General features: G+C 46.5%; 1 protein-coding gene and 1 long non-coding RNA gene across 4 annotated transcripts; one reads left to right on the forward strand and one right to left on the reverse strand.

Moving 5' to 3' along the window:
* The first annotated feature begins 4289 nt into the window (after positions 1–4289).
* Positions 4290–10593, forward strand: LOC118353836 (uncharacterized). The gene is made up of 3 exons (XR_004813264.2): positions 4290–4547; positions 9759–9871; positions 10445–10593. It is a non-coding gene; the product is annotated as an uncharacterized LOC118353836 (long non-coding RNA).
* EDDM13 (epididymal protein 13) lies at positions 5916–24831 on the reverse strand. 3 transcript variants are annotated; one of them, XM_049100395.1, is made up of 8 exons: positions 23808–24831; positions 23421–23447; positions 20208–20261; positions 19599–19616; positions 14295–14354; positions 9184–9305; positions 7612–7649; positions 5916–6222 (listed from the first exon to the last, which is right to left on the reverse strand). In XM_049100395.1, the coding sequence occupies exons 1-8, from the start codon at positions 24022–24024 to the stop codon at positions 6198–6200; spliced, it is 561 nt and encodes a 186-aa protein (XP_048956352.1). In that variant the 5' UTR covers positions 24025–24831; the 3' UTR covers positions 5916–6197. The 3 variants fall into 3 exon arrangements, 2 of the variants coding, with proteins under 2 accessions (XP_048956352.1, XP_048956366.1); XM_049100409.1 differs by lacking the exon at positions 20208–20261 and having other exon boundaries at positions 23808–24822; XR_007405533.1 differs by lacking the exons at positions 5916–6222; positions 14295–14354; positions 19599–19616; ... (1 more) ...; positions 23421–23447; positions 23808–24831 and adding exons at positions 14390–14416; positions 15048–15081 and having other exon boundaries at positions 7635–7649.
* Positions 24832–25238: the final 407 nt, after the last annotated feature.

The raw sequence follows: 25238 nt of genomic DNA on the forward strand, positions 1-25238 counted from the left end.
TCATGTCGTGTGTGTGTCTGTGTGTGTGTCTGTGTGTATCTCACACACTATTCTGGTGCTTGAGAGGGTGTGGAGGCTGAGAAAAATTAAGGCCATTCCACTTTAAGTTCAGCATTAGCACAAGTACAGCCATCCCAGGCCCCCGTGAATAAGAGCTGAACTTTACCTTACTTCAGTTACAGGAAAAAAGCAGCTTAACACCTTTGAAAGCCCCATATCTTGGGCACAACACCATGCCAGGTGAGAGCTCTTGCCCAAGGCCTTGGCGCACTGTGCACACCAAAGACCTCATCCCAGTATGTGTGTGTGCCCCGGCAGGTGCAGCGCCAAGCTGCGACCGAAGGCCTTGCCATACCACTTGCACGGGAACGGCCTTGCCCGGGAGTGTGTGCATCCAGGCAGGTGCAACAGGGAGCTGCGGCTGAAGGCCTTACCGCAGGGTGTGTGCTCTGGTGCATGGTCAGGGCCAAGAGTGACAACAGATAGCTGAAAGCTTTCCCACACTTGCTGTACTGGAATGGCCTCTTCCCTGAGTAGATCCTTTGGTAGTTAAGCAGGTCTGAATGCCGCTCAAGTTCTTTCTGCAGACTACATACTGATGCCTCTTGTTGGGCTGGTAAGACTGGGGACCTCAAAATGGCCGACCCCAGGCCAGCAACCTCCCAATAAGGGCGCCTTACCGCCCTACCCTAACTTAGCACACAAAGACCTGTAACCCTTGCCCTAATCGGAATGCCGCCCTGCCCCCATCTTCCCCACCGGAAACCTCTATAGGAAACCTCTATAGACCCCCCTGCGGTTTGCCAGGGTGCGACTACCCCAGCCTGAGACTTCCCCCGCTCCGCTCGCTCTCTCCCTCCCCTGCGGGCTGCAGAACCTTGCCCGAGAGCGCGTCCCATTAAAAGCCTGTTTCAACCAACTTTTGCCTGGCCTCTCTATTCCATTTCACTACCGATCTGATTAAACCTGACACCTCTCTTCAGAGGGATCTTTCCTAGGCTGGTACATAGTGGGGCCAGTGTCCCTACCAAACTCATAACACTGGTGGCCTTCATCCTCCACGATGGTTGCTTCCTCCCCCATCCCCCCAGCAGCTCCTTCCTCCAGGCCTCCGGGCTCAGCGGCTGAGTGGCCTCCATCCTCAGCCTCCATCTTATCTGCAGGAGTTCCCTCCCCAGACATCCTTGTTCTGCTGCCTCCCATCAGTCAATACAGCTGAAAGAGTCTGAACATGCACATGTCATCCAGGGGGTATCCAAAAAGGAAAATGAAGTTCAGTTCTTAGATAAGTGTTCCTACCCCCTCCACAGCTTAGCTTAGCAGAGTGATGTGCAGGAAGGGTCCCCATTCTGGGGCCTACCTCCAAACCAGTTTATCCCAGCTCCACCTCCAACAACTCTAAGACCTGGTAGCTTAGCTCTCATCTATAAAATGGACTGGAATTCCTGCCTCCAGGTGGCCATGTGATTCAGATTAAGCAATGGATCAGAGAGAGAGAAAGGTCTGGTCCCTTCATCCCCCCCCCCCCCTTTTTTTTTAAGATTTTGTTTTATTCATTCATGAGAAACACACACACACACACAGAGGCAGAGACACAGGCAGAGAGAGAAGCAGGCTCCATGCAGGGAGCCTGACGTGGAACTCAATCCCGGGTCTCCAAGATCACGCCCTGGGCCAAAGCAGTGCTAAACCACTGAGCCACCTGGGCTGCCCCCTTCATCCCCTTATAAGGACACCAATCCATCACAGGGGCTCCATCACTTCAGCCAAACCCAATAGCCTCTCAAAGGCCCCACCGGTGAGCACCCAGATATTAACAACTAGGGATTCAACATATGAATGGGTGGGAGTGATAATGGACACAACAGCTTCTACAAGCCCGGAAGAAGCAGAGAAAGAGAGTCTTCCCCAGGAGCTTAGTTTGGGACAAGGGGTGACTTATCAACTGGGAGGAAAAAATTCTCCTCTACCCTTCAGAGGGTTTTCTGGCTGGTCTACAAATCAAACTGACAACAAGACAGATTCACAGGAGAAAATCAAATTTTGTACATACAGGATCCCCACAGACACGAAAGGGTCCTAGACAGAAAGGTAAGACAAGGCACCTGTGCCAGCCTGAGCTAAGCAGTGATGGGGGCTGGGGCTTCAGAGGGGAGCAGGGCAAGGAGAACACAGGTTTCAGAAGTCTGACAGGCACTCAGATAAAACTTACCTCTCTGGTAATAGCTCTAATTCTGGAAAAGACCCCCCAGTGTAGAATCTTCTAGAGAGTTAGGGGAGGGCCAAAAATTTCTCTTCAGCCTGCAGGGTCTCAATAGCATTCAGCCCCAAATAGTCCACATGCCAAAGTGGGCCAAAGACTTCTTTAGGACTTAGGAATGGAAACATTCATGAATGTTAGAGCACAGCAGATTTTATAGATGGTCTAGTCAATGTTTCTCGATCCTACTACACATTAGAATCTTCTGAGGAGTTTCAGAATATAATGCGTTATGACCACAACAATTTGAGTTGATCTCCAGAGGTGAAGCTGTGGGCAGTAGTATTTTTTGACAGCTCCCAAGTGATTGTGATACACAAACAAGATTGAGGACCAATGAATCTATAAAGTTTGCGGCTCTTTTAAGGATTTTATTTTTTTCTTAAGTAATCTGTACACCCAATGTGAGGCTCAAACTCACAACCCTGAGATCAACAGTGGCATGCTCCACCCACTGAGCTAGCCAGGTGACCCTGTACAAAGCTTATTTTTCAAATGAAACACCTGGGTGGCTCAGTGGTTGAGCATCTACCTTTGGCTCAGGGCATGATCCTGGGGTCCTAGGATCCAGTACCAAATCAGGATCCCCACAGGGAGCTTGTTTCTCCCTCTGCTTATGTCTCTGCCTCTCTCTCTGTGTCTCATGAATAAATAAATTTTAAAAATCTTTTAAAAATAAAAAAAAATTTAAAAATAAATAAAATGAAACTTCATTGCACTGTCCCAGATGGAAATTCCATATCACTTGCCATAAAGATAGTCCTAACAGTGACTACTGTGAAAAAAAAAAGATACCACCTGAAATAAAGGGATTGGTAAGCATGAGAACTGCTACAGATAAACTTACTCCTTCACTGAAAAACGAAAGCCTGAAAACGAAAACAAACAAAAAAACCCACCAACTTCCTGACCACAGGATTCAGAGTTGCCAGGCTTTACCCCTCCAGGGATCATGAGGTTACACCCTGATTTCAGAGACAAGGTGAGGGAAACATGGGTTGGCCCAATTTCGCTAGATACCTTTAAAAAACCTAATACTAATAAGCAATGAAGGCATATCTGAGACTAAGAAGAAAAAGATGCTTGATACTACAGGGAGGGTAAGGTGGGGTGAAGGCAGGAGCACCACATCTTCTGACTGCAATGAAAGTGACCTCCAGGGATCCCTGGGTGGCGCAGCGGTTTGGCGCCTGCCTTTGGCCCAGGGCGCGATACTGGAGACCCGGGATCGAATCCCACGTCGGGCTCCCGGTGCATGGAGCCTGCTTCTCCCTCTGCCTGTGTCTCTGCCTCTCTCTCTCTCTCTGTGTGACTATCATAAATAAAAAAAAAAAAAAAAAAAAGAAAGTGACCTCCAAGTCAACCAAGCACCGGTGCCCTGGTTATCCTACAGATGATGCAGTCTTGCCAGACAGCTGGTCCAGCAAAGGTAGAGTAGTGCCTGGACAAGAAGCTAGAACTGCAGGTCCATCCCGGCAGGTTCCACTGGAGGAAACTCAGAGCTCATCGAGGACAAGAACTGACCAGGGCCAATGAGCAGTGGACGTGACAAGGGCAGGTCTCTGGAATTCCAGCGTCTCACCACCAAACCCTAGAGCATCCCTCAGGGAGCACACTCATGGGTTGTGTGCTGAGAGGCAAGATTAGCGCTCATAACCCACCGCATTCACTTCTCAGGTCAACATACTGAGTCTCCTGGGTGAGGAATAGAACTTGTCCAAATTCCTGAACAAAAGATGATGATGATGATGATGACAATCAGACACTAACATTAAGGGGTCACTGTGAGCGGGGCACCGTCTAAAGGTTCATTAGAAACTCAAATTCTATCATCATCCCTAATTCAGATGGGGAAACTGAGGCACAGAGTGCGCACCTCCTCCGGGGTTGGAGCTAGTAAGGGGTAGAGAGGCTCCAAAGGTCATGTCACAACAGGGGAAACTGAGGCCCACAGAGGATGAAACAGTTTGGGGCCAAACTTCCCGCGTGGGGGGTGGGGGGAACGGCTAGATGGGAGGGCGCGCGGGTCAGAATCCACGACCTCTTCAACTTTGTCCTCTCCTCGCCGTGGGGAACCATGACATCACACGCGGATCGTGACCAGAAGCTTTGGAATCCCAAGGGAAATCGGGGTGTGGGAAACGCGGCTCGCACTCACCTCCCGAGGCTCTTCTTCCGAGCCCGGACTTCCGGCCTCAGGAGCCAGGCCGGGAGCGCCCCGCCTGAGCAGACCCGGCGCCCCTCCGGATGACCGAGGCCTACGGACCTCCGGGCACCACGGACCGAGGTTGGGAGCAGGGCCAACTCAATGCGCACCGCCCTACGGGTCGTTTAAAGCCGCCGGTGCGGCGGCTCTGCCAATCGGAACCCTCCTTCCAGCCTGGTCCCGCCTCATGCGTCGGTCTTCCGGCGTCTCGCTGTCTCCAGGGCAACCGCCAGACGGACGGCCTAAGAGGTCCAGGGATTTCTGGGTGTTGTAGTCTCTGAGGGGCAGAGAAACGAGAGGGCCCCTGGGAATGAGAAAAGTCTCCGACTCAGGCGTTCCTGATTCCTTCCCCTGGCCCCTCACTCGCCAAGTCCTGCCACAGGGGTCGACCTGTTCGCCGACCTGGCGGTCAGTTGTGGCAGGGCTCGGTCCTCACTGTGGGCGTCGCTGAGCGGGTCCGCGGTCACTATGGTAACACCTCGGGCTCGCGATTCGCCTCTTGCGTGGTGACGTCACTCTCCGAGCCGGACGAGAAGGCAGCAGGCGCCGGAGCAGGGGGTGGAAGGTGTGAGGTTGGCTTGTGGGAGGAGCGAGGGGGATGTGGATGAGGTTATGGCAGGTGCTCATCCAAGGAAGTGCCACCGAAAAATTGGATGTTTTAATTCTGAACTTTTTAAATAGGCGATAATTTTATGTTTGGAGAAAAGTTGCAGGTGGAGAGTGCCCACCTGCCTCTTCCAGCTTCCCCTACTGTTAACCTCTTATGACCTCAGCACATCTGTGACAAATCCTTCAAGTTGGAACAATGCTATTAACTGGACTCCAGGCCATTCACGTTGTCCCACTCATCCGGAGTCCTTTTCTATTCCGGGAGTCCAGCAGGAGCCATGTTGCAAGGAGTTGCCCTGTCTCCCCAGCTAACTGATTTCTCAGACTTTCCTTGTTTCCATGATCTCGATAGTTTTGAAGGGTACTAGCCAGGTGTTCTGTAAAATGTCCTTCCATGCTTGCTCATGACTTTGCTTGGGTTATGAGTAGGAGCTGACTTAATTTTTAAGATTTCATTTATTTATTCATGAGAGACACACAGAAAGAGGCAGACATAAGCAGAGAGAGAAGCGGGCTCCCTGCAGGGAGTCTGATGCGATCCCAGGACCCCAGGATCAGGACCTGAGCCAAAGGCAGATGCTGAACCACTGAGCTACCCAGGTGTCCCAGGAGACCTGAATCTTTGTACACACACAAAACAGACTTTGGAATGAGTCAAACCTCAGCACTGTCATTTGTGTGACCTTGGGCAAACTGTCAATCTCTCTAGGCTGTAGTTTCTTCACCTACAAAGTGGGCAGCATAACAGAAGCTCCTTACAGGGTTGTCGCTAGAATTAAGTGGCATTTATGATTCTTGGCACCCTTGCCCCCCCATGAATGGAAGAACTGAGCCCTCAGCTGCTTCAACTAGTGTAGGTTTAATTAGAGAAACAATGGGGGGAGGTTGAGAAAGGCCATGGAGAGCAGTTGTGGGGAGACCCCTGCAGATGCTCACACCCCTGGGTCTGTCCGGACCCTCAGACCCAGGGACACGTTCCCGCAGTGTCATCCTCAGAGGACCCATGTTGTTACCCTCCACACTGGTCATCTGGATCAGACCAGCTTCTTGGGACCCGGAGGAGGCCAGACTACCTGGCAGATGAGGGACTGGCGACTGCTGAGCTGAGATGAGCAGGGTCTGCTAGAAGGAGCAGCAGGGGTCCGTCCTAAGGAAGGGATGAAAGAGCAGAGAAATGCGGGTGCGCCTGGCTTTGGGTCCTACGCGTCCTACTCACTGGGCTGTTCCATCACGTAGAATGCACATCCCCCGGCCCAAGGAGATGGGGGGTCCCTCCCTGTCACCCCTAGTAGGTACTTTCCCCTCCCAGGGGTTCTTGCAGCCACCAGTTGGGAGAGGGCTGCCCCTCTAGTTACATATGTCCTCCCACCACCAGGCCTTCCAGGCTCCTCCGCTGCTTGCCAGTTACCCTCCTGCTAGAGAGCACACTCAGTGACCACCGGGACCTCCCCTGCTTCTCCCACCCCCAGCCCCGCTGCACCCCGTGCTCCACTGTACCCCCAGCCTGGCACACTGGAGCCATGCAGGGTTGGAGCAAGGAGTAGATACATAAGGTCTGCCCTGTGTCCTGGAGTTCCTGGGATGGATCAGTTCGACTACTTGCTCCAGAGGGTCTCACAATATAGAGCAGGGGGCCGCAAGCTACAGCCTAAGGGTAACTCTAGCCTCCCCCACTTTTTGTAGTTTTTAAAATCATGTAAAATCTGCATCACATAAAATTCACTATTTAACCGTTTTAACTGATCAAGGATCCATCCAGCAGTAGTTCCTTCATAAGTTAAACAGAATTACCCCGTGACCCAGCATTTCTGCCACTTGGTATATTCCCGAAAAAACTGAAAACAAGTGTTGCAACAAAAAAGTGTACACAGATGTTGGTAGAAGCACCAGTCACAATAGTCAAAAGGTGAAAACAACTCAAATGTCCTTCAGCTGTTGGGTGGATAAACAAAATGTGCTCTGTTCATCCCTGGAAATGCTACTCAGCCATAAGAAAGAACAAAGCACTGACCCCTGCTACTGCCTGGAAGACCTTGAAATCCCGGTGCTCGGGTGAGTGAAGCCTGACACAAAGGCCACGTGGTGTGTGATTCCATTTCCAGCACGTGTCCAGAGGAGGCAAATCCACAGAGACACGGAGAGCTCACTAGTGGTTGATGAAAACGTTTTGTAGCTCCACAGTGGTGAAGGTTGTGCAACATTGTGAATTAACTAAATGTTAACTCTTGGTAGATTTTATGTTAGGTCTGTTTTGCCACAAGGTAAACAAATCCAACATAAAATTCATTGAGCAGATTCATAACTGAGTTCCCCCAGCTCTCCAAGGCCCGCTACCTGTGTGCTCTTTACTGGCCACGTCAAGCATCGGCTTGAGGTTCAGGACAATCAATGAACTCAGGACTTTTCATAAAACTCTGGAATTCTACAATTGGAGTTTTCTAACCCACCAGGGGTTCCCTTCTCAAACTTGAGGCAACCAGGAGCAAGCCCTCCCAGCCCAGCAGTGGACACAATGCCCTTCCCGGCCATGACATACCTGATGTCCATTTCTGTGTTACAGTGGTGGCAGTAACACTTGGGGGATTGACCAAGAAGTGAACCGGAAACAGAGAAAGACACAGTAGGGGTGAGGCAGGTCACGTTCCTTCCCTCCCTTCTGTCCTCTTCCCTGCTCTCTCTTCTCCTTTGCTCTTGTTGTGACCCATGTTCTGTCCCATCTTCCACCTAGATTCTCCCCATCCCCAGAAGTGGGGTTCCTCAAGCTCATCCCTACTGACATTTTGACCCAGATCACTGTTTGTTGTGGGGGCTGTCCTATGCCATGTAGGATGTTTAGCATCCCTGGCCCTCCACCCACTAAAGGCCAGTAGCATCTCCTGGATCCCCAGGCGTGACAACCAACAGTATCACCAGATGCTGCTGCATCCTCTGGTGGCAAGGTCACCCTCCCATTGGAGAACCACTGGTCTAACCAAGGACCCAAGTCCAAGCCCAAAGCTCATCTTGTTGGTCCCATCTTCCTCACCCATCACACCCAACCCACTAGCATTTTTCCTTGTAAAACTGCTCTACAAGGACCTCTACAAAAGGTCCTCCTCACGCCCACTACCATAACCATGTATCCTGCTGGGATCACCCAGGCCTTCTCTGTTTCTCTGCTCTCACTCTTGCCCTGATGCCATGTTACTGTCCACACACAACATCCAGAGTGACCTTTTTGACTTCAAATCAGAGCTTGCAAATGGCTCTCCACCTTCCTTCTTGCCATGATCTAGGAGGCCGCTTTGTGATCTGGACACAGATCCCTCTGCCCCTCTCAACTCGTGCAGATTTTCCTTTGGTTCCTCAAAGGCACAACCATGCATTTTGGCCTCAGGGTCTTTGCATTGTATTTTCCCTTCACTCACAACAGCTATCCCTAAAATCCTCAAGGCAGGCTGCATCTACAACCTCATCCTGCTTTCTCAGGTAAAGCAGCCTACTCCCCTACATGCTGTGAGAGGTCCCCTGATTTGCTTCCTTTTCTGGAGCTCATCACTCATTTCATGCCTGTCCTCCTATCATGTGAGCTCTGTGGGTCCAGGGACCTTGTGGGTCTTATGCTCCCCAGCATCCAGTGAGGGACCTGCTGCATATATAAATATTTGAATGTATGGATGAAATGAATGACTACTGGCCATTTCTTCCCAGTAGTCATTATTCCATGCCTCTGGCCCCTTACGGATACCCCTATACCTCTTTTTACTGTTTAGCAAATTACTTGGTCCTTAAGAACCTACCTTATGTGGAGAGAGAGAGAGAGGCAGAGTCAGAGACAAAGAGAATGAATGAATGAATGAATGAATCAATGAATGATAGTATTTCATAGTACTCTCTGGGGCTGTGTTAGTATAGAAGGGAGTGGCTTGTAGCCAAGCCTGAGGATGGAGGCAGGGAGGAGGGGGGCGGTGGAGACAGGGAGGGAGTGAGGGAAGGAGGGAGGGGCGTTCAATTTACTGAGAGAGGTCTTCTCTCCTACCCCTCACTCCCTTCCTTCTCTGTACCTTCTTCTCTCTCTGCCCATCCCCCTCCCTCCCCATCCCCCCTTAGATGAGAAGCTCCTTCTTACCCAGTCTCCTTTGTTGTAGGACACGAACAAGAAGGTGACCATCATGTAGGTGCATTTCAACATGTTCCATCTGGTCCGCTTGCTTGGTGGTTTCTTGGGGGTGGTGGCTGGGGAAAGCTTCTCTGGGAGAACCCGGTGGAAAGAATGCATGCTGAAGGCATGCCCTTCCTGCCTGGAAACCCATGCCCTTCTTGAACCTCACACCCCATTTCCGCTTGCCCCTGCAATTTTTGGCCTACAGCTGTAGGTTCCCCCTCCCTCCTCTCCACCCCCAGGCACCAGCCTTGCCAGTTGGCCTCCTGCTCCACACTTCTGTCCCTGAAGCCATCAGCCAGGAGGGTGTGCCAGGAGGATCTTCCTCACACCCAGATTGGACCCTGTCACCTCCCTGCTTCTGACCTAACGTGGTGTACAAATGTCCTTCTCACCTCCCCCAACATTCTTTCCTGCTTTTTTCATTCTAAATATTTTAGCAAAATATGCAGAAAACCTCAAATTCTTATGATAACCATGTTACGATTGCATGTGTGTGCAGTCATGTCTGTGTAAGATGAGTTTGCTTTCTTTCTTTGCAGTCTTTGTGACTTTTAGTTCATATCTCTCATCTGGGAAGGACTTGCACAGGATGGACCATCCAGTGTAATGTACAATGGAAATGCTAACTGCAAGAACCATTTGCAAGCTCCAGGTGGGAAAAGCTTCCAATATTTCTTTTTTATTTTTTAAAGATTTTGTTTATTTATTTATTTGAGAGAAAGAGAGAGAGCATGAGCAAGGGGAGAGGGAGAAGCAGACTCCTGCTGAGCAGGGAGCCAGATGTGGGACTAGATCCCAGGAGTCCGGGATCACGACTTGAGCCAAAGACAGACACTTCACCAACTGAGCCACCCAGGTGCCTGCTTCCAATATTTTAACATTAAACTGGCTATTCCCGTTACATTTTTGGGAGCTCCTCCTTGTCCTATGAAGATGCTCCCTCCATTCCTGGTGTGCTGAGATTTTATTTTGTAACTATGAATGACGTGGGATTTTATTATATTTTTTCTGTATCTGTTGAGATGATAATGATTTTTCCCCTCTTTATGTTAATAGGGTAGGATTCCATATATCACCTTTGCATTGTTGGCATCAACTCAATTTGGTCATGGTTTTTGCTTGTTTGTTAAAGAACCTTGCCAAATTGAATTTGCTAATATTGAATCTAGGATTTTGCCATCTATGTTTGTGGGGAAGATTAACCTGAAATTCTCCTTTCTTAAAGGGTGTCTGTCAAATCTTTCAAGGTTATCCTGGCCTCAAACTAAGTTGGAAGATGCCTGTTTTTAATTTTATGGAAGATTTTATAGAAGATCAGTGATTTCCTCTTTAAGTGTTTGGATGAGTTTACCATTAAAGGCATCCACCCTGGGAGTATGTTTGTTTGTTTGCTTGTTTTTAAAGATTTTATTTATTTATTCATGAGAGACACAGAGAGAGAGGCAGAGACAGAGGCAGAGGGAGAAGCAGGCTCCCTGCGGGGAGCCTGATGCAGAATTCGATCCCAGGACCCTGGGATCTCGACCTGAGCTAAAGGCAGATGCTTAACCACTGAGCTACCCAGGTGTCCCTGTGTGTTTTTGTGGGAAGTCTGTTTGGTTAAATTTCTTAGATTAGGGGTGTCTGGGTGGTTCAGTCGATTAATCATCTGCCTTTGGCTCAGATCACGATCTCAGGGTCCTAGGATCAAGCCCTACGTTGGGCTCTCTGCTCAGTGAGGAGTCTGCTTCTCCCTCTGCCTACTGCTCCCCCTGCTTGTGTGTGAAGTCACGCTCCCTCTGTCAAATAAAGTCTAAAAAAATTATTAAAAAAATAAATTTCCTTGATTAAAGATTAAATGTCTTTGATAAAGGATTATTCAGATATTTCACCTTCTTTTGTTTTACTTTTGGTCATTTGAGTTTTCTTAGGATTTTGTCCATTTTGTCTACACTTGCCATTTTATCGGCATAAGGTGTTTCAAACTATCCTCTTTATCGTTCTTTTAATACCTGCAGCATCCCCTCCCTCCTGATTTTGGTGATTTGTTTCTCCTGTGTTTTTTTGGTTTCTTATCAGCAGTGCTAGAGAAATACATTTGTATTAGTTTTTTTCCAAAAGACTAGCTATTAGCACTGTTGATTTCTATCATATTTTTTTTTCACAGGCTTTTTATCATTTCCTTCCTCCTCCTTGGGTTTAATCTGTTTCTCGTTTTCAAAATCCTTTAGCTAGGTAGTCAAACCATTGGTTTCCTGCATTTTCACCTTTCTTCCCTCCTTTCTCTTAATGTCCACATTTAAGATGATAAATTTCTCTCTAAAAAGCTTTGGCAGAGCACCTGGGCAGCTCAGTTGGTTAAGCATCTGCCTTCAGCTCAGGTCATGATCTCAGGGTCCGGGGATTGAGCCCAATATCCAGCCTGCGTCCAGCCCCATGTGGAGCTGGGCTCTGTGCTCAGCGGGTAGTCTACTTGTCCCTCTGTTTCTCTCTTTGCCCCTCCTCTCACTCATCCACGCGCTTTCTCTTTCCCTCTCCTACAAATAAATAAAATCTTTAAAATAAAAGCTTTGGGACACCTCGATTTGGGCTGAGGCTATGATCTCAGGGTCTTGGGGCTGTGTCCAGCTCCACGCTCAGCTGGGAGTCTGCTTGATATTTTCTTTCTCCATCTCCCTCTGCCCCTTCCCTCCCCCTAAAACAAATAAATGAATCTTCAAAAAAATAAAAAGCTTTGGCTGTACCCTCCAAGTGTTGATAGCAATATCCTTACTGTCATTAAATTCAAAATTCTGATTATTTTGTGATTTCTCCTTTGGCCAATGGGTTATTTACTTATTAATTTATAAGTTTAGATTTCCTAATACTTCATTGATTTACAGCCTAACTCCACTGCACTTACAGAGCATACTCTAAATGACTTCAATCCGAAGTTGACCAAGGCTTGTTTTATGAACCAAAATGCAGCCAGTTTTGGTAAGAAAAAAAAAAAAAAAACAATCCCATGTTCACTTTAAAAGGCTGTGCATAAAAAAATAATAATAATAAATAAAAATAAATAAAAGGCTGTGCATTCCCTCAGTGTCAGGTTCAGAGTTCTTTCTGCATCAATTATGTCACATTTGTTTGTTGCTCTTTAGACCTTTTTTTTCTTTAGACCTTTGATATTGTTTTATCTACCTATTCCACCATCTATTGAGCGAGGTGTTAAAGTTCTCCATTATGATCATGGATACATCTATTTCTTCTTGTAGTTTGGCCTGTTTTTGTTTTATGTAAAAACCAGCCACTGGGTGAAAATAGGTTGAGAACTGACATATTTTCCTGGTGGATTAATCCTTTTATCGATTTCAATGCTCCTCTTCATCTCTAGAAATACTTCTTGACTCAGAACCTGCAATGTCTGGTGTCAGAATAGTTATGCTGGCTTCCTTTAGGTTAGCAGCTCAGGGATATACTTATTATGATAGAATTCTCCCTATTTTTCTTTCAAATTTTCTGTCTCTCTCTTACAGATCTCTTATAGGAGGGTGGTTCAAAAATATTCTCTTTGTCTGTGGTTTTAAACTGTTCTGTGGGATCCCTGGGTGGCGCAGCGGTTTGGCGCCTGCCTTTGGCCCAGGGCGCGATCCTGGAGACCCGGGATCGAATCCCACGTCGGGCTCCCGGTGCATGGAGCCTGCTTCTCCCTCTGCCTGTGTCTCTGCCTCTCTCTCTCTCTGTGACTATCATGAATAAATAAATAAAATCTTTAAAAAAATAAAAAAATAAAAAAAAAATAAACTGTTCTGTGATGATGTTCCTAGAAGTGTTTTTTTTTTAATTTTTATTTATTTATTTATTTATGATAGTCACAGAGAGAGAGAGAGAGAGAGGGGCAAGGACACAGGCAGAGGGAGAAGCAGGCTCCATGCACCGGGAGCCCGACGTGGGATTCGATCCCGGGTATCCAGGATCGCGCCCTGGGCCAAAGGCAGGCGCCGAACCACTTCGCCACCCAGGGATCCCTAGAAGTGGTTTTCTTTATACTCACTCCCTTGGGGTTCTCAGAACTTTTTAAAAAATATATTTTATTTTTTGAAGATATCTGGGTGGCTCAGTGGATGCATATCTGCCTTTGGCTCAGGTCATGATTCTAGAGTCCTGGGATGGAGTCCTGCATCGGGCTCCCCACGGGGAGCCTGCTTCTCCCCCTGCCTATATCTCTACCTCTCTGTGTGTGTCTCTCATGAATAAATAAATAAAATTAAAAAAAATTTTTTTGGGACACCTGGGTGGCTCAGCGGTTGGGCAGCTGCCTTTGGCTCAGGTCTTGATCCTGGGATCTGGGATTGAGTCCCACATTAGGCTCCTGCGAGGAGCCTGCTTCTCCCTCTGCCTTTATCTCTGCCTCTGCCTGTGTGTGTGTGTGTGTGTGTGTGATGAATAAATAAATAAATTTTTTTAAAAGATTTTATTTTTTTAAGTAATCTCTAACCTCTACATGGGACTTGAACTCATGATCCCGAGATCAAGAGTTGCATGTTCTTCTGACTGACTGAGCCAGGCAGGCGCTCCTCAGAAATTTAAAAATCTGTTGCTTGATGGTTATTTTTACCAGTATGCTTTCTGTGCTTTTTCTATTCTTTTATCCACTGCACTTCACTTTGAGTAATTCCTCTTGACCTGTTTTCTAGCTCACTAATCTTGTTTTCTGCTGTTAAGCCCAACCATCAAATTCTTCATTTCAGTTACATATTTTCAAATCTGGACTTGCCATTTGACTATTTTTTCTAACAAATTATAATTCTCCAGTGAAATTCTCCATCTATTTTTGTGAACTTAATAAACATAAGCTTTTTAAAGTGCTTATGGCCACTATCTGTGCCACCTGGAGGCTCACTTTTATTGCCTGGTTTCCTCTCTTGGCTTTTGGCTCTGACTCTTGGGATTGATGTGTAATTTCCAGGGGTAACAGGAATGTGTCCCTCATTTACCTCAGTGTATTGGGTTTCCTTGGCACCAATGGGCAGCACGAAGGAACAGGGTAGCTTGAGGACTCTGGATGCCCTTCACAAGGACACCTTCCCGGGTATTAAAGCTCTGCCCATGATTACCTGGAGGCTTCTCCTCTTCTGGCAGCTTTTTCATAAACCGGGCTGAAGGAGTTCGCTGTCCTTTAGGCAGGAAAACGTGCAGATCCATGACTTACCTTCTTCCCTGCAACCACTTGTTTCTTCTAAAGATGAACATGGAGAAGGAGGAGGAGAGGAAATCACTAAGGAAGCAGGGAAGGGGTGGAGGCAGGGCCTCTGGGGGCCTCTGATGTGAAGTGGAGGGGATGCGGTGGCCTTGCTGCCCCTTGGTCCCCAGGCACTCTCCTGCTTGGTGGCATTGGCACCCTTGGCCCAGCTGTGCAATCAACTGGCTCCCTCACCTCATTCAGGTCTTTGCTAAAATGTTACTTTCCCTCACCGCCCACTAAAAACCTGTCAACTGCTCCCACACTGTCTTTCCATCTCTCTTTCTCCACTGTGTTCACAGGACCCATCCACACCCAACAGACACTTAATCTACTTCTTTACTTATTTTGTCTTTTTTCTCCTCTCACTTGAATGCAAGTTCACACAGGCACCAATTTCTTTCTGCCTGGTTCCCTACTCTTCCCTGACACCTAGAACTGGACTTAGCACAGAGGAGCTAGTTAGTATTGATCAGCCACTTATGCTGTTTGTGATGATGATGAGAGAGAGTGTGAGGTTCAGTGATTTCTAAAGACTCTTCCAACATCGAGAAAGGAAGCAACTCTGTGTTTCTGTGCACAGAAGTAAAAACAAATAAAAGGCCCATACAGCACGATCACTACTCACCACTCAACACCTGGAGGCTCAGCAAACCTAAAGAAGACAATGCACAAACAGAATTACAAAAGGCAGCATGGAAATTGCTCTTGGGTCCATGAGTTTGACAAGCTCACCATAAGTTACCTCTCCTCTGAGAAACCCTGCTAGATTCCAGGCACCTTTTTTCATTGGCACCTCCCTCAGGACCGTGATCTATATTGCATTATAACCATCCATCTCCTGCACCAGACTATAAGTTTACATAGTACATGCAGAAGCATGGCAGATTCATCTTTGGGGTTTCTACTACCCTGCATGGTCCCTGCCCATACTGATTATTGAAAAATATTCTTGCCAGACAAGCTTCCCACTAAAATCCCAGGGCATGCCCAGAGTGAGATTCTTACCTAGGATTTCTGATGTTGCCCATCCAGAAAAAAGGGTGGTTGAGGAAGCAAGATGATGGGCGCAGACAAAGTCCAGAGTGTTGAGTCCAAAGGGTCATGAAAGATGAGACCATAAGGAGGAAACAAATCAGATTAGAAGGTGGGGAGACTGGGAGCACATGAGAGCAGAGCCCAGGTGCGGTGTGGTAGGACTTGACAGTGAACTGGGGAGACCATCAAAATCCTTGTTGTGGGCAGCCCGGGTGGCTCAGCGGTTTAGAGCCACCTGCAGCCTAGGGCGTGATCTTGGAGTCCCGGGATTGAGTCCCATGTCGGGCTCCCTGCATGGAGCCTGCTTCTCCCTCTGCCTGTGTCTCTGCCTCTTTCTCTCTGTGTCTCTCATGAATGAATAAATCAAATCTTAAAAAAAAAAAAATCCTTGTTGTCTGGGTTGGAGGGGAAATTGAATGGCTTGAGGAACTTGTATGGGAGCAAGGTTAGGCTGGGAAGCAGCCATCCATCCTTCTCCTTGTGTAGAGTGTCCCAGTGTTGTCAGCACCCCTACAGACTTTGGACAAATAATGTCTACTTTGTGAAGAACTTGTGGGAGAATACGGGCATGACACCTTAGAGGTGCTGCTTCCAGTGCCTGGCACTTAAGAAATTCTTAAGGGATGCTAGCTGTAATCACCATCATTGCCATATCATTGCCTATATTCCTGATTTGAGGAGGGGGCTTATTTCCCATAGGACCACCCCACCTTTTTAAAAGTCAAAGTAGTACAGCTATTTTTTCAAGTCCCTGGGTTTTATTTATTTATTATTTTTTTAATAATAAATTTATTTTTTATTGGTGTTCACTTTGCCAACATACAGAATAACACCCAGTGCTCATCCCGTCAAGTGCCCCCCTCAGTGCCTGTCATCCATTCACCCCCACCCCCCAAGTCCCTGGGTTTTAAAAAAAGTTCTCTGAGAGATGATCCATGGCTGGGAGTGGACCCCTTAGCAGAGATAAGAAAGGGAACAAAGCAGGGGTAGGGGTGGGGGGCAACATGAAATAAGAATCTTACTTTTCAATACTGTTGAGATGTGAGCAGCAAGGAGGAGAACATCCAGTACAGGCAGGTCGTTGGGCATCAACAAAAACAGAGAGGAGAGGACCAGCAAAGTGTTAATGGCCCCTTCTTAGCTCACTCCAACCTGATGGTTCTCAAAAGAGACCCTCCCATAGGAGGGAAAGGAGGGTATCCACCAGATTTCATGAGGTGCTGGAGGCCAGGGCGGGTTACTTCTACTATACTTGTCCCCTTTGGAGACATTTATCCAGGCTGTCAGAATCTCTAGGTACCCATTTTCCTTAGGGATTTGTCCCCCAGAGATTAGAAAGATTATCAACAAAGGATCCCCTTGACTCATTTTTATCTCATTTCTCTCCTGAGGGTCAGGAAAGAGTAGGCTGCACCTTACCCAAAAAAAATACATCCTTGAATTCTGGGGCAGTGGTCTTTGGCTTTTCAGAATCTGATAAAATCTGGGAACCTTGGATGTGTATGTGCTCACATACCCAGTCATACCTGCAGCCTCGGACCCACCTGAGTCTCAGACACCCTCTCTCAATTTTCCCCACAGCCTCAAGGGGCATGTGGACTCCTACAGCTCATCCTGAGCCTCCTTCAGAGGTGGGGTCAGTGGGCAGTATAATGAGATCTCAGAGGGTCTCTCTCAACCTGGGCCCTGAATTGGACAATTCAAAGACGCCCTTCCCCTTCTTGCTTCCTATATACTTCATAACACCCAAACACATCCCAGTTACCCCTAGAAAAGGAGAAATAACTTACTTTTCACTGGAGGGTACAGTGGAACCAGAGGTCAGGGATTCAGTATGGAAAAGAGTAGGCAAGAGAGTAAAATAACATTAACACTGCTCCAAGGACACTCCATTATTCCTTCATTAAATAATTTTAAAACTTCAATTTTTTATTGTGTATTAATTATAAACTCGTAAAATATTGCAAAAATAGTACAAAGGGGTCACATGTAACTGTCATTTAGCTTTTCCCAATGGCAACATCTTAAAAAACCATAGTATATTATCAAAACCAGTAAATGGACATTGGCACCATACCAGTACCCAGACAATAGAATGTACTTGGTTTTCACCAGTTTTCTTGTGCACTTTTTAAAAAAAAATTATTTTAAATTTTAGATAAATATTTATCTACCTCATAGTCATAGGGAAGCTACCCTAAAATAGCATGGACATCATTACCTTGCTTTATAAGTGAAAGAAGATTCATACAGTCACTGAGGGTGTTTAGAAGAGCCACACAATGACGCAAAGCAGATGGGTACCAGTGAATCACTGCCTCTCCTTCTCAAGGGGAGAGTAGAAGTGGGACTTAAGAATGAAGATGGAGGGGATCCCTGGGTGGCGCAGCGGTTTAGCGCCTGCCTTTGGCCCAGGGCGTGATCCTGGAGACCCAGGATCGAATCCCACATCGGGCTCCCGGTGCATGGAGCCTGCTTCTCCCTCTGCCTATGTCTCTGCCTCTCTCTCTCTCTCTCTCTCTCTCTCTGTGACTATCATAAATAAAAATTAAAAAAAAAAAAAAAAAAAGAATGAAGATGGAAAAAAAAAAAGAATGAAGATGGAGGGGAAAGCACCACTTCTTTATTAGTTCACTTCACCCCCATAAATTATGATGGACCCCACTTAAACAATCTGGTTATGTGATGCTCCACCCCAGATGCTTTGACTCTTTAGGTAGATTTGAGATGGATCTTAATTTTAATTATTGCCTTGGATAAACCTCATTGGCTACAATACTGTCACTGTGCAAAGCTGGGATCTTAATTCTAAACAAAGATCCTGAGAGGCATTGCTCTGGTTCAGAGGTCAACAAACATCACCTTCTATCTTTTTTTAAAAGTAGGCTTCACACCCACTGTGGAGCCCAGCGCAAGGCTTAAACTCACAACCTTGAGATCAAGACCTGAGCTGAGATCAAGAGTCGGACACTAAACCGACTGAGCCACCTAGGTGTCCCAACAAATATCTCTATAAAGGGCCAGATAGTAGCTATTTTAGGCTTTGCAGGTCAGCAGTCATAGTCGTGACTACTCAATTGCCCTGGCAGCAAGAAACCAGCCATAGAGGATGCATAAATGAATGTGTGTGATTAGGTGTAATAAAACCTTACTTAAAAAAAAAAAAAAAAAAAAAAGGAAGTGGGCCAAGCTGTAGTTTGCCAACTCACGCTCTAGCTCAGTGGTTCTCAAACCATCTGAATCAAATCCTTTTGAAGAACAGATTCCTAGATCCCACCCCTTGGTATTCTCATGCAAAAATTGTGGGTAGAACACAGAAAATCATGTTTCGTTTTGTTTTGTTTTGTTTTGTTTTTCATTTTCTTGATGATCAGCCAGTTAGGGAACCATGACTTCTAACTTGGGCTCCATCTGGCTCATAGTGTTGTAAAAATTCACTAATATAACAGAGGTAGATGTTCCAATATTATTTCTCTTCGACTCCTTCCAATTAACAAAAATACCATGCATTAGCAGTACATTACTATGTTCTCCTAGTAGTAGAGAACATTCATTTCCTTTAAGAAACATTTGTGTAGGGACACCTGGATGGCTCAGTGGTTGACCATCTGCCTTTGGCTCTGGTCTTGATTCCAGGGTCCTGGGATTGAGTCCTACATCAGGCTTGTGGTGGGGAGCCAACTTCTCCTTCTGCCTATGTCTCTGCCTCTCTTTCTGTGTCTCTCATGAATAAATAAATAAAATCTTGAAACAAAGAAAAAGAGAGAAAGAAAGAAAGAAAGAAAGAAAGAAAGAAAGAAAGAAAGAAAGAAAAAGATAGATAGATAGATTTGTATAGTCCAGCTGTGTTCCCAGACCTTTTTCTAGGCTGTGGGTTTAAAAGACGGACAAATCTTTGCCTTGGAGGAGAAGTAGAGAAGCTCTCTTTCCCACCCCATCCCTCACAGAGACAGTTGTTAAACATCTGCCAGCACACCACAGCTTAGATCCTTTGGTGGAGTCTATCTGTATCGACTGTGCTCCTGACCCCAGGCCAATGTCTAAATGTGAGTGTCTGGGCCAACCCTTTCCCAGAATCTTTAAGAAATTCCAAGGCCCAGAGGGGGTCACAGTAATATAATCTCAAGGACACAGTACTCACTTTCTTCTTCTGATCTGTCTGGAGGGGAGAGTGCAGGCAGCCAGGTTCCGATGGAGGTGCAGAGTAGAGAAAGAAATTGGCATTAAGACTAGGAGTCCAGATACCAGCAAGTAAGTGTCCCTGACCAGTTAGCAGAGAGCAGAGATAGAAGGACTACTGGATAGGGACACCTGAGTGGCTCAGTGGTTTAGCGTCTGCCTTCAGCACAGGGTGTGATCCTGGAGTCCCGGGATCAAGTCCCACATCGAGTTCCCTGCATGGAGCCTGCTTCTCCCTCTGTGTCTCTGCCTCTTTCTCTCTCTGTGTTTCTCATGAATAAATAAGTAAAATCTTTAAGTTAAAAAAAAAAAAAAAGGACTACTGGATATGAGGCAGGAGAAGACTCAGACTCCATCATGCAGTCTTCTTCTCCCATGAAACCTAATGGAGTATCTACATGTACAAGGGGTGAGGACACCTGGATAGCAAAGTAGGCAAGGTCCTTCTGCTCAGGGAGTCTAGTCACAGAAGCAGTGATGAAGGTCATCTACTGAGCATGAGCAAGGGGAGTGTGTTTGGATAAACCTGCAGACTACAGTGGGAGCCTGTAAGGTGCTGATGGTTGCTGACCTTTTGGGGATGCCAGGGAGGGCATCTTGGAGGCTTTGTCGCTGTGTCTGAAACCTGAAACATGAGTAGGGTTAATTGTGTGAGGATGTTGGGAAGCGGAAAGAAAAAAGCATCCCAGGCAGAGGGAACAGGGTAGGCATGGTCCTGAGTGGGAAGGAGCCTGGGGCTTTGGAAGGATTAAGAGCTCACCCCCTCCATGGGGACACAATGGTATCAGATGACCGTGACCCAAGAGTATCTGGAGCTAGATGATGCAAAGCCCTCAGACTTCATCCCAAGAACAGTGACACAGCATTGAAAGATTTGGATCCTTGTCCAGATCTCGGCTCTACACATACTAGCTTTTGGACCATCAGCAACTTACCCCACTGCTCTGTGCTTCAGTGTCCTCGTCATAAAAATGGAATTATAACAGGATGAACAGCCATTGAGGCTTGTCCAGGACCTAAGGGATTCCCAGGAGAGAGAGTTTTAATGCTAAAACTGGGAATGTCCTGGGCAAATAGGGTCACTTTGGGTTATGATGGCATCTACCTCTGTTAGGGAATTAAAGAAACAATGCAAGCAGAGCCCTGAACACACATTGGCTTTTTAAAGGTGCTTAATGAAACTTTTGTTAGTTGCCACTTTGCCCCTGATGCTCTGCTTCCTTCTGGACCTCAGTTTTCCCATCTGTATATGTGGTCACATGATCTTCACCTCCATGAGCCTATGGCTCAGGTTGAAGGTATTAAGTTATCATGCCCAATAATAGCTTTATTACATTGATCTTTGGCTTTCCAGCAGGTACTTGGTGTATAGAATAAGTAGCACATTTTAGTTTTTTTTTAGAGTGCAGCTGCCTTCCAAGGAGGATGGGTCTGGTCCACAGGGGGCTGATGTTTATGGATGAAGTGGATTGCCTTAGAGTAGGAGTTAGGGAGGAAGGAAAGAAGAAGGAGCAGAATAGAACCCTTGAAATGGGAGAATGCCATCTACTCAGGGTCCTGACCTCTATTGCTTCTCTAATCCTCTTCAGATCTCATTACTTGCAGATACAAGCAATTTCTCGGATTTCTCGTGGGAACCAATGGAGGAGAGTTCTGCATGGATATGGCAGGATCTCTTACTGGTGTACAAAATGGGAACCCCTTTTTTTTTTTTTTTTCAGCCATCCTGTCATTGATGATCAAGAAGTTCCATAATCCCCCATGTTGCCAAACATGTGGCGGAATAAGCATTCTTGTTGACTAATGAGAGCTGTTTTCTTCAAGGGGCAAAACTGGTGAAGAGAGATCTGGACTTCAGAACCCACAGAGTATGGGGTGGGCAGAGTTGGGCCAGCTCTAGCTGGCTCCCTAGCACCTGAGTTTTTCATATATTTTGCCTTAACATCATAAGCACTAGCCCTGGTTTGTGGGAAGAAGATAGACTTGTCCCTGGTTACTCGGCTGGTAAAGGTTGGAGCTCCAGGCAGATATGCTTCTAGAAGGCCAGCTCACACCCACTCTGCCTGGGCGTCTGGGGCCAAATGCATCCCCTGGGAAGTGGTTCATGAGCCCTCGGTGATGGCCAAGGAGATCTCAGGGGAGCCCAATACAGCTTTTAACTCCCACACAGAGGGAGAGTGGGGGGTGGTTCCCTTTACAATTCCCCTGTGAGCCCACAAGAAGTCTCAAAAATGATGTTGGCTTGTCTGTTACTCCCTCTCCAACACTCTTTCTACCAAAGTGGGGAGAACAGGCTTCAGAGGGAGAGTCTCGGTAGAAACCAGTATCGCATTATAATTTACTAACATTTTATTTTCACTATATTTATTTTTACAGTGTCTGCTTATAACAAAAGATACTGGCTTTCTACTGACTCATGTGGTGTCTTGTTTCCTTTTTGAGTTTATTTGCAGGTAAAAAAAAAAAACTGAGTCCATTTAAAGAAAAATATAAGCAGTAGTGTGGGTAGTACATGGATATGGCAGGATCTCATTCTGGTGTACAAAATGGGGACCCGGTTTTTTCAGCCATCCCATCACTGACGATCAAGAAGTTCCATAATTCCCCATGTTGCCAAACATGTGGGGGAATAAGCATTCTTGTTGGCTGTTAGTGGGAGTGTCAATGTATTAAACCTCTGTCCAAATTTTGATTGCCTATGCCCTTTGACCCAGCCATTTCCCTGTTAGGAGTTTCTCTCAAACGTAAGTCAATGCAAACAACGAGAAAAACAAGAAAAAGGAAAGAGTGCAGGAATGTGGCATTGCTCGCAGCAGCATAGACACAAACTGAAGCAGATGCAAAATGAAAATAAGAGGAAAGCAAAAGTTCTGTGAAGAGGAGACTCATTCAATTACACGAGAGTGAGTGAAATATTGTTCAGGTGTTTGAAAGAAGAGGCAAATTCTGAAATGCGTAACGTTTTTAACTCAAAACGTTGAGGGTAACCATATGTATGTGTGAAGAGTTCTGGTACGAATGCACCAGAGACTAGACATACCTGGGATGGGATGAGGAGGAGATGCTGACGTTAATGGTATGTCCTCTTAACTTTTCCAATGTGCACCTACTATTTTTATGTCTTCAAAAATCTACAGCATAAGGGCAGCCCCGGTGGCGCAGTGGTTGGCGCCGCCTGTAGCCCCGGGTGTGATCCTGGAGACTGGGGATCGAGTCTCATGTCGGGCTCCCTGAATGAAGCCTGCTTCTCCCTCTGCCTGTGTCTCTGCCTCTCTCTCTCTCTTTGTGTCTCTCATGAATGAATAAATAAAATCTTTTAAAAAATCTAATCTACAGCATAATAACTACTGGGTAGAGTTCCAGCTCTGCCATGCGGTAATAAAAGCTTTCTATCACCTTAAAACTCAGAGAAGGGATCCCTGGGTGGCGCAGCGGTTTGGCGCCTGTCTTTGGCCCAGGGCGCGATCCTGGAGACCCGGGATCGAATCCCACATCAGGCTCCGGGTGCATGGAGCCTGCTTCTCCCTCTGCCTGCGTCTCTGCGCCTCTCTCTCTCTGTGTGACTATCATAAATAAATAAAAAATTAAAAAAAAAAAACTCAGAGAAACACAATGGAACTGGATGCTGTCTGAATGGCTTTTCCTAAATCAATAGGACACTAAATAAATGAGTAAATAAAATACTTATTTTATTTTAAGTAGATAAGTAACAATGTAAATGACTCTCTAAATCTGCATGACCATGTAGGTAAGAGAAGAGAAACACCAGAATCCTCTCACTTACCATCCGTTGACAACCTGGTCATCATACCTGAGAAAGAAGATATACCACATGATATGCAAATACGACACAAAGACATAGTCCTAATTAATGGATTTCCCCAGCTCAACACATTTAACAACCTGTCTTCTTTGGGAAGTATGGCTGTGGTGCTGCAGGCATGATTTAGGGTTTCTCTCAATATCCCCACTGTCCCCTTCCCCCATCATCACTATGAGGCATCCCTTATCTCTAATATAAGTTCTATTTGTCTCTCTTCTCTGTCAGTGCCTGAGTTCCTGAGGGGTGAGCATATCTGATCCATCTTTGGAGATGCTCAGAAATTCATGCTCAAAGTTTCCGCACCAAAGTTCCTAGTCCAAAGCCATCAGAGTGTGGCAAGATATTTACCTAGGATTCCTGACAGCAGCTCATCCAGAAGAAGAGTCAGCGTGGTGGCGGCCAAGGTTACAGACGTGGTACAGAATGGTGGGATCGTGGAGATGGAGCCACAGGTAGAAAACCAAACACAAAATGAGATGCTGGGGGTCAGGAACAGGCTGGGCAGTAGAGTCCACTGTGGGTGGTGGTGGGCAGTTAGGGACTGAGATCCAGAACTCTGTGACATGCTGGAGTCTCTGCATTTGATTTTGGACGGAGCTTAAGTGAGCCGGGGAAGGGTCACGAGCCATTCCTCGGCCATGCTAGGAAGAGAGGGGGAGACTACCCGTTCCTGACTCTAAAAAGAGGTGTCGAGTCTTTAGCCCTAGTGACTTCACACTAGCCCTCTCAGATCAGAAAAGTGTCCCTGTGTTGTCTGTGAAGATCACACAAGAGAAAGCATGTAATTTTCGAGACCTCATGTAGCTGATGAGTGGGTGCAGGAACTCAAGCTCAGATCTCTCCAATGTCCTCCGTAAACCTTCCATGTCCTCACCCACAAAATGGGAATATTGATACTGGTCGTGGGGTTGTGGTAAGGTTTCCTCCATACCGAGGACTTCTACTATGTTTGCTAATGGAGAATCCTGTTTTTGAGAAGCTCACAAAACCATTCTCCATATCACTTAATCAGGTGATAACTTGTCAGGAATATCAGGTTACATGTGATATCCTGGCTATATTTTACTAACTGGGTGATCGTGAGCTGGTCAGTGAACTCACAATGCCTCTGAAAAATGCAGATATTATATCCCATTTGGAACTGTGGCAATAATGAAGGAAGAGAATGAGTTTGGGGACGGGGACTTAGCCTAATTCCTGGCTCAAGGTAAACATTCTATAAATGTTAGAAATAGTAATCTGGGGGCACCTGAGTGGCTCAGTCAGTTAAGTGTCTGCCTTTGGTCAGGTCGTGATCTTGGGATCCTGGGATTGAATCCCGCGTCAGGCTCCCTGCTCAGCCTCTCCCTCTGTCGTCCTCCCACTTATGCTTTCTCTTTCTCAAATAAATAAATAAAATCTTTTTAAAAAAACAAATAAATAGTAATATTATATAAGTAGTAGTAGTAATAATAATTGCATTCTTACTTAGAGATAATTATGCTAGCGTATGTGTGTGTGTGCGTGTGTATGGGTGGATAGAAGCAGAAAGAACTATTGAACTGGTTCTCTCAGGTTGCATTAAAAAGTGCTTAACATCTGTGACTGCATTTAGCCACATGAAATGGGCACAGAGAGGTGAAGTGACTTCTCCAGGTCCAGCGAAGAGGAAGGGGCAGACTCAGGCTCTGAACACAGAGGTGCCTGGTGCTGAGCCGGTGCTCTTTCTGCTGGTCATCACCTCACTTCCTGACTTAGCCTCCTGCCTCCCAGCTGGCAGACTCAGTCGTAAATCTATGG

This window comes from Canis lupus, chromosome 1 (assembly GCF_003254725.2).
Source record: "Canis lupus dingo isolate Sandy chromosome 1, ASM325472v2, whole genome shotgun sequence".
Taxonomy (NCBI): Eukaryota; Metazoa; Chordata; class Mammalia; order Carnivora; family Canidae; genus Canis; species Canis lupus.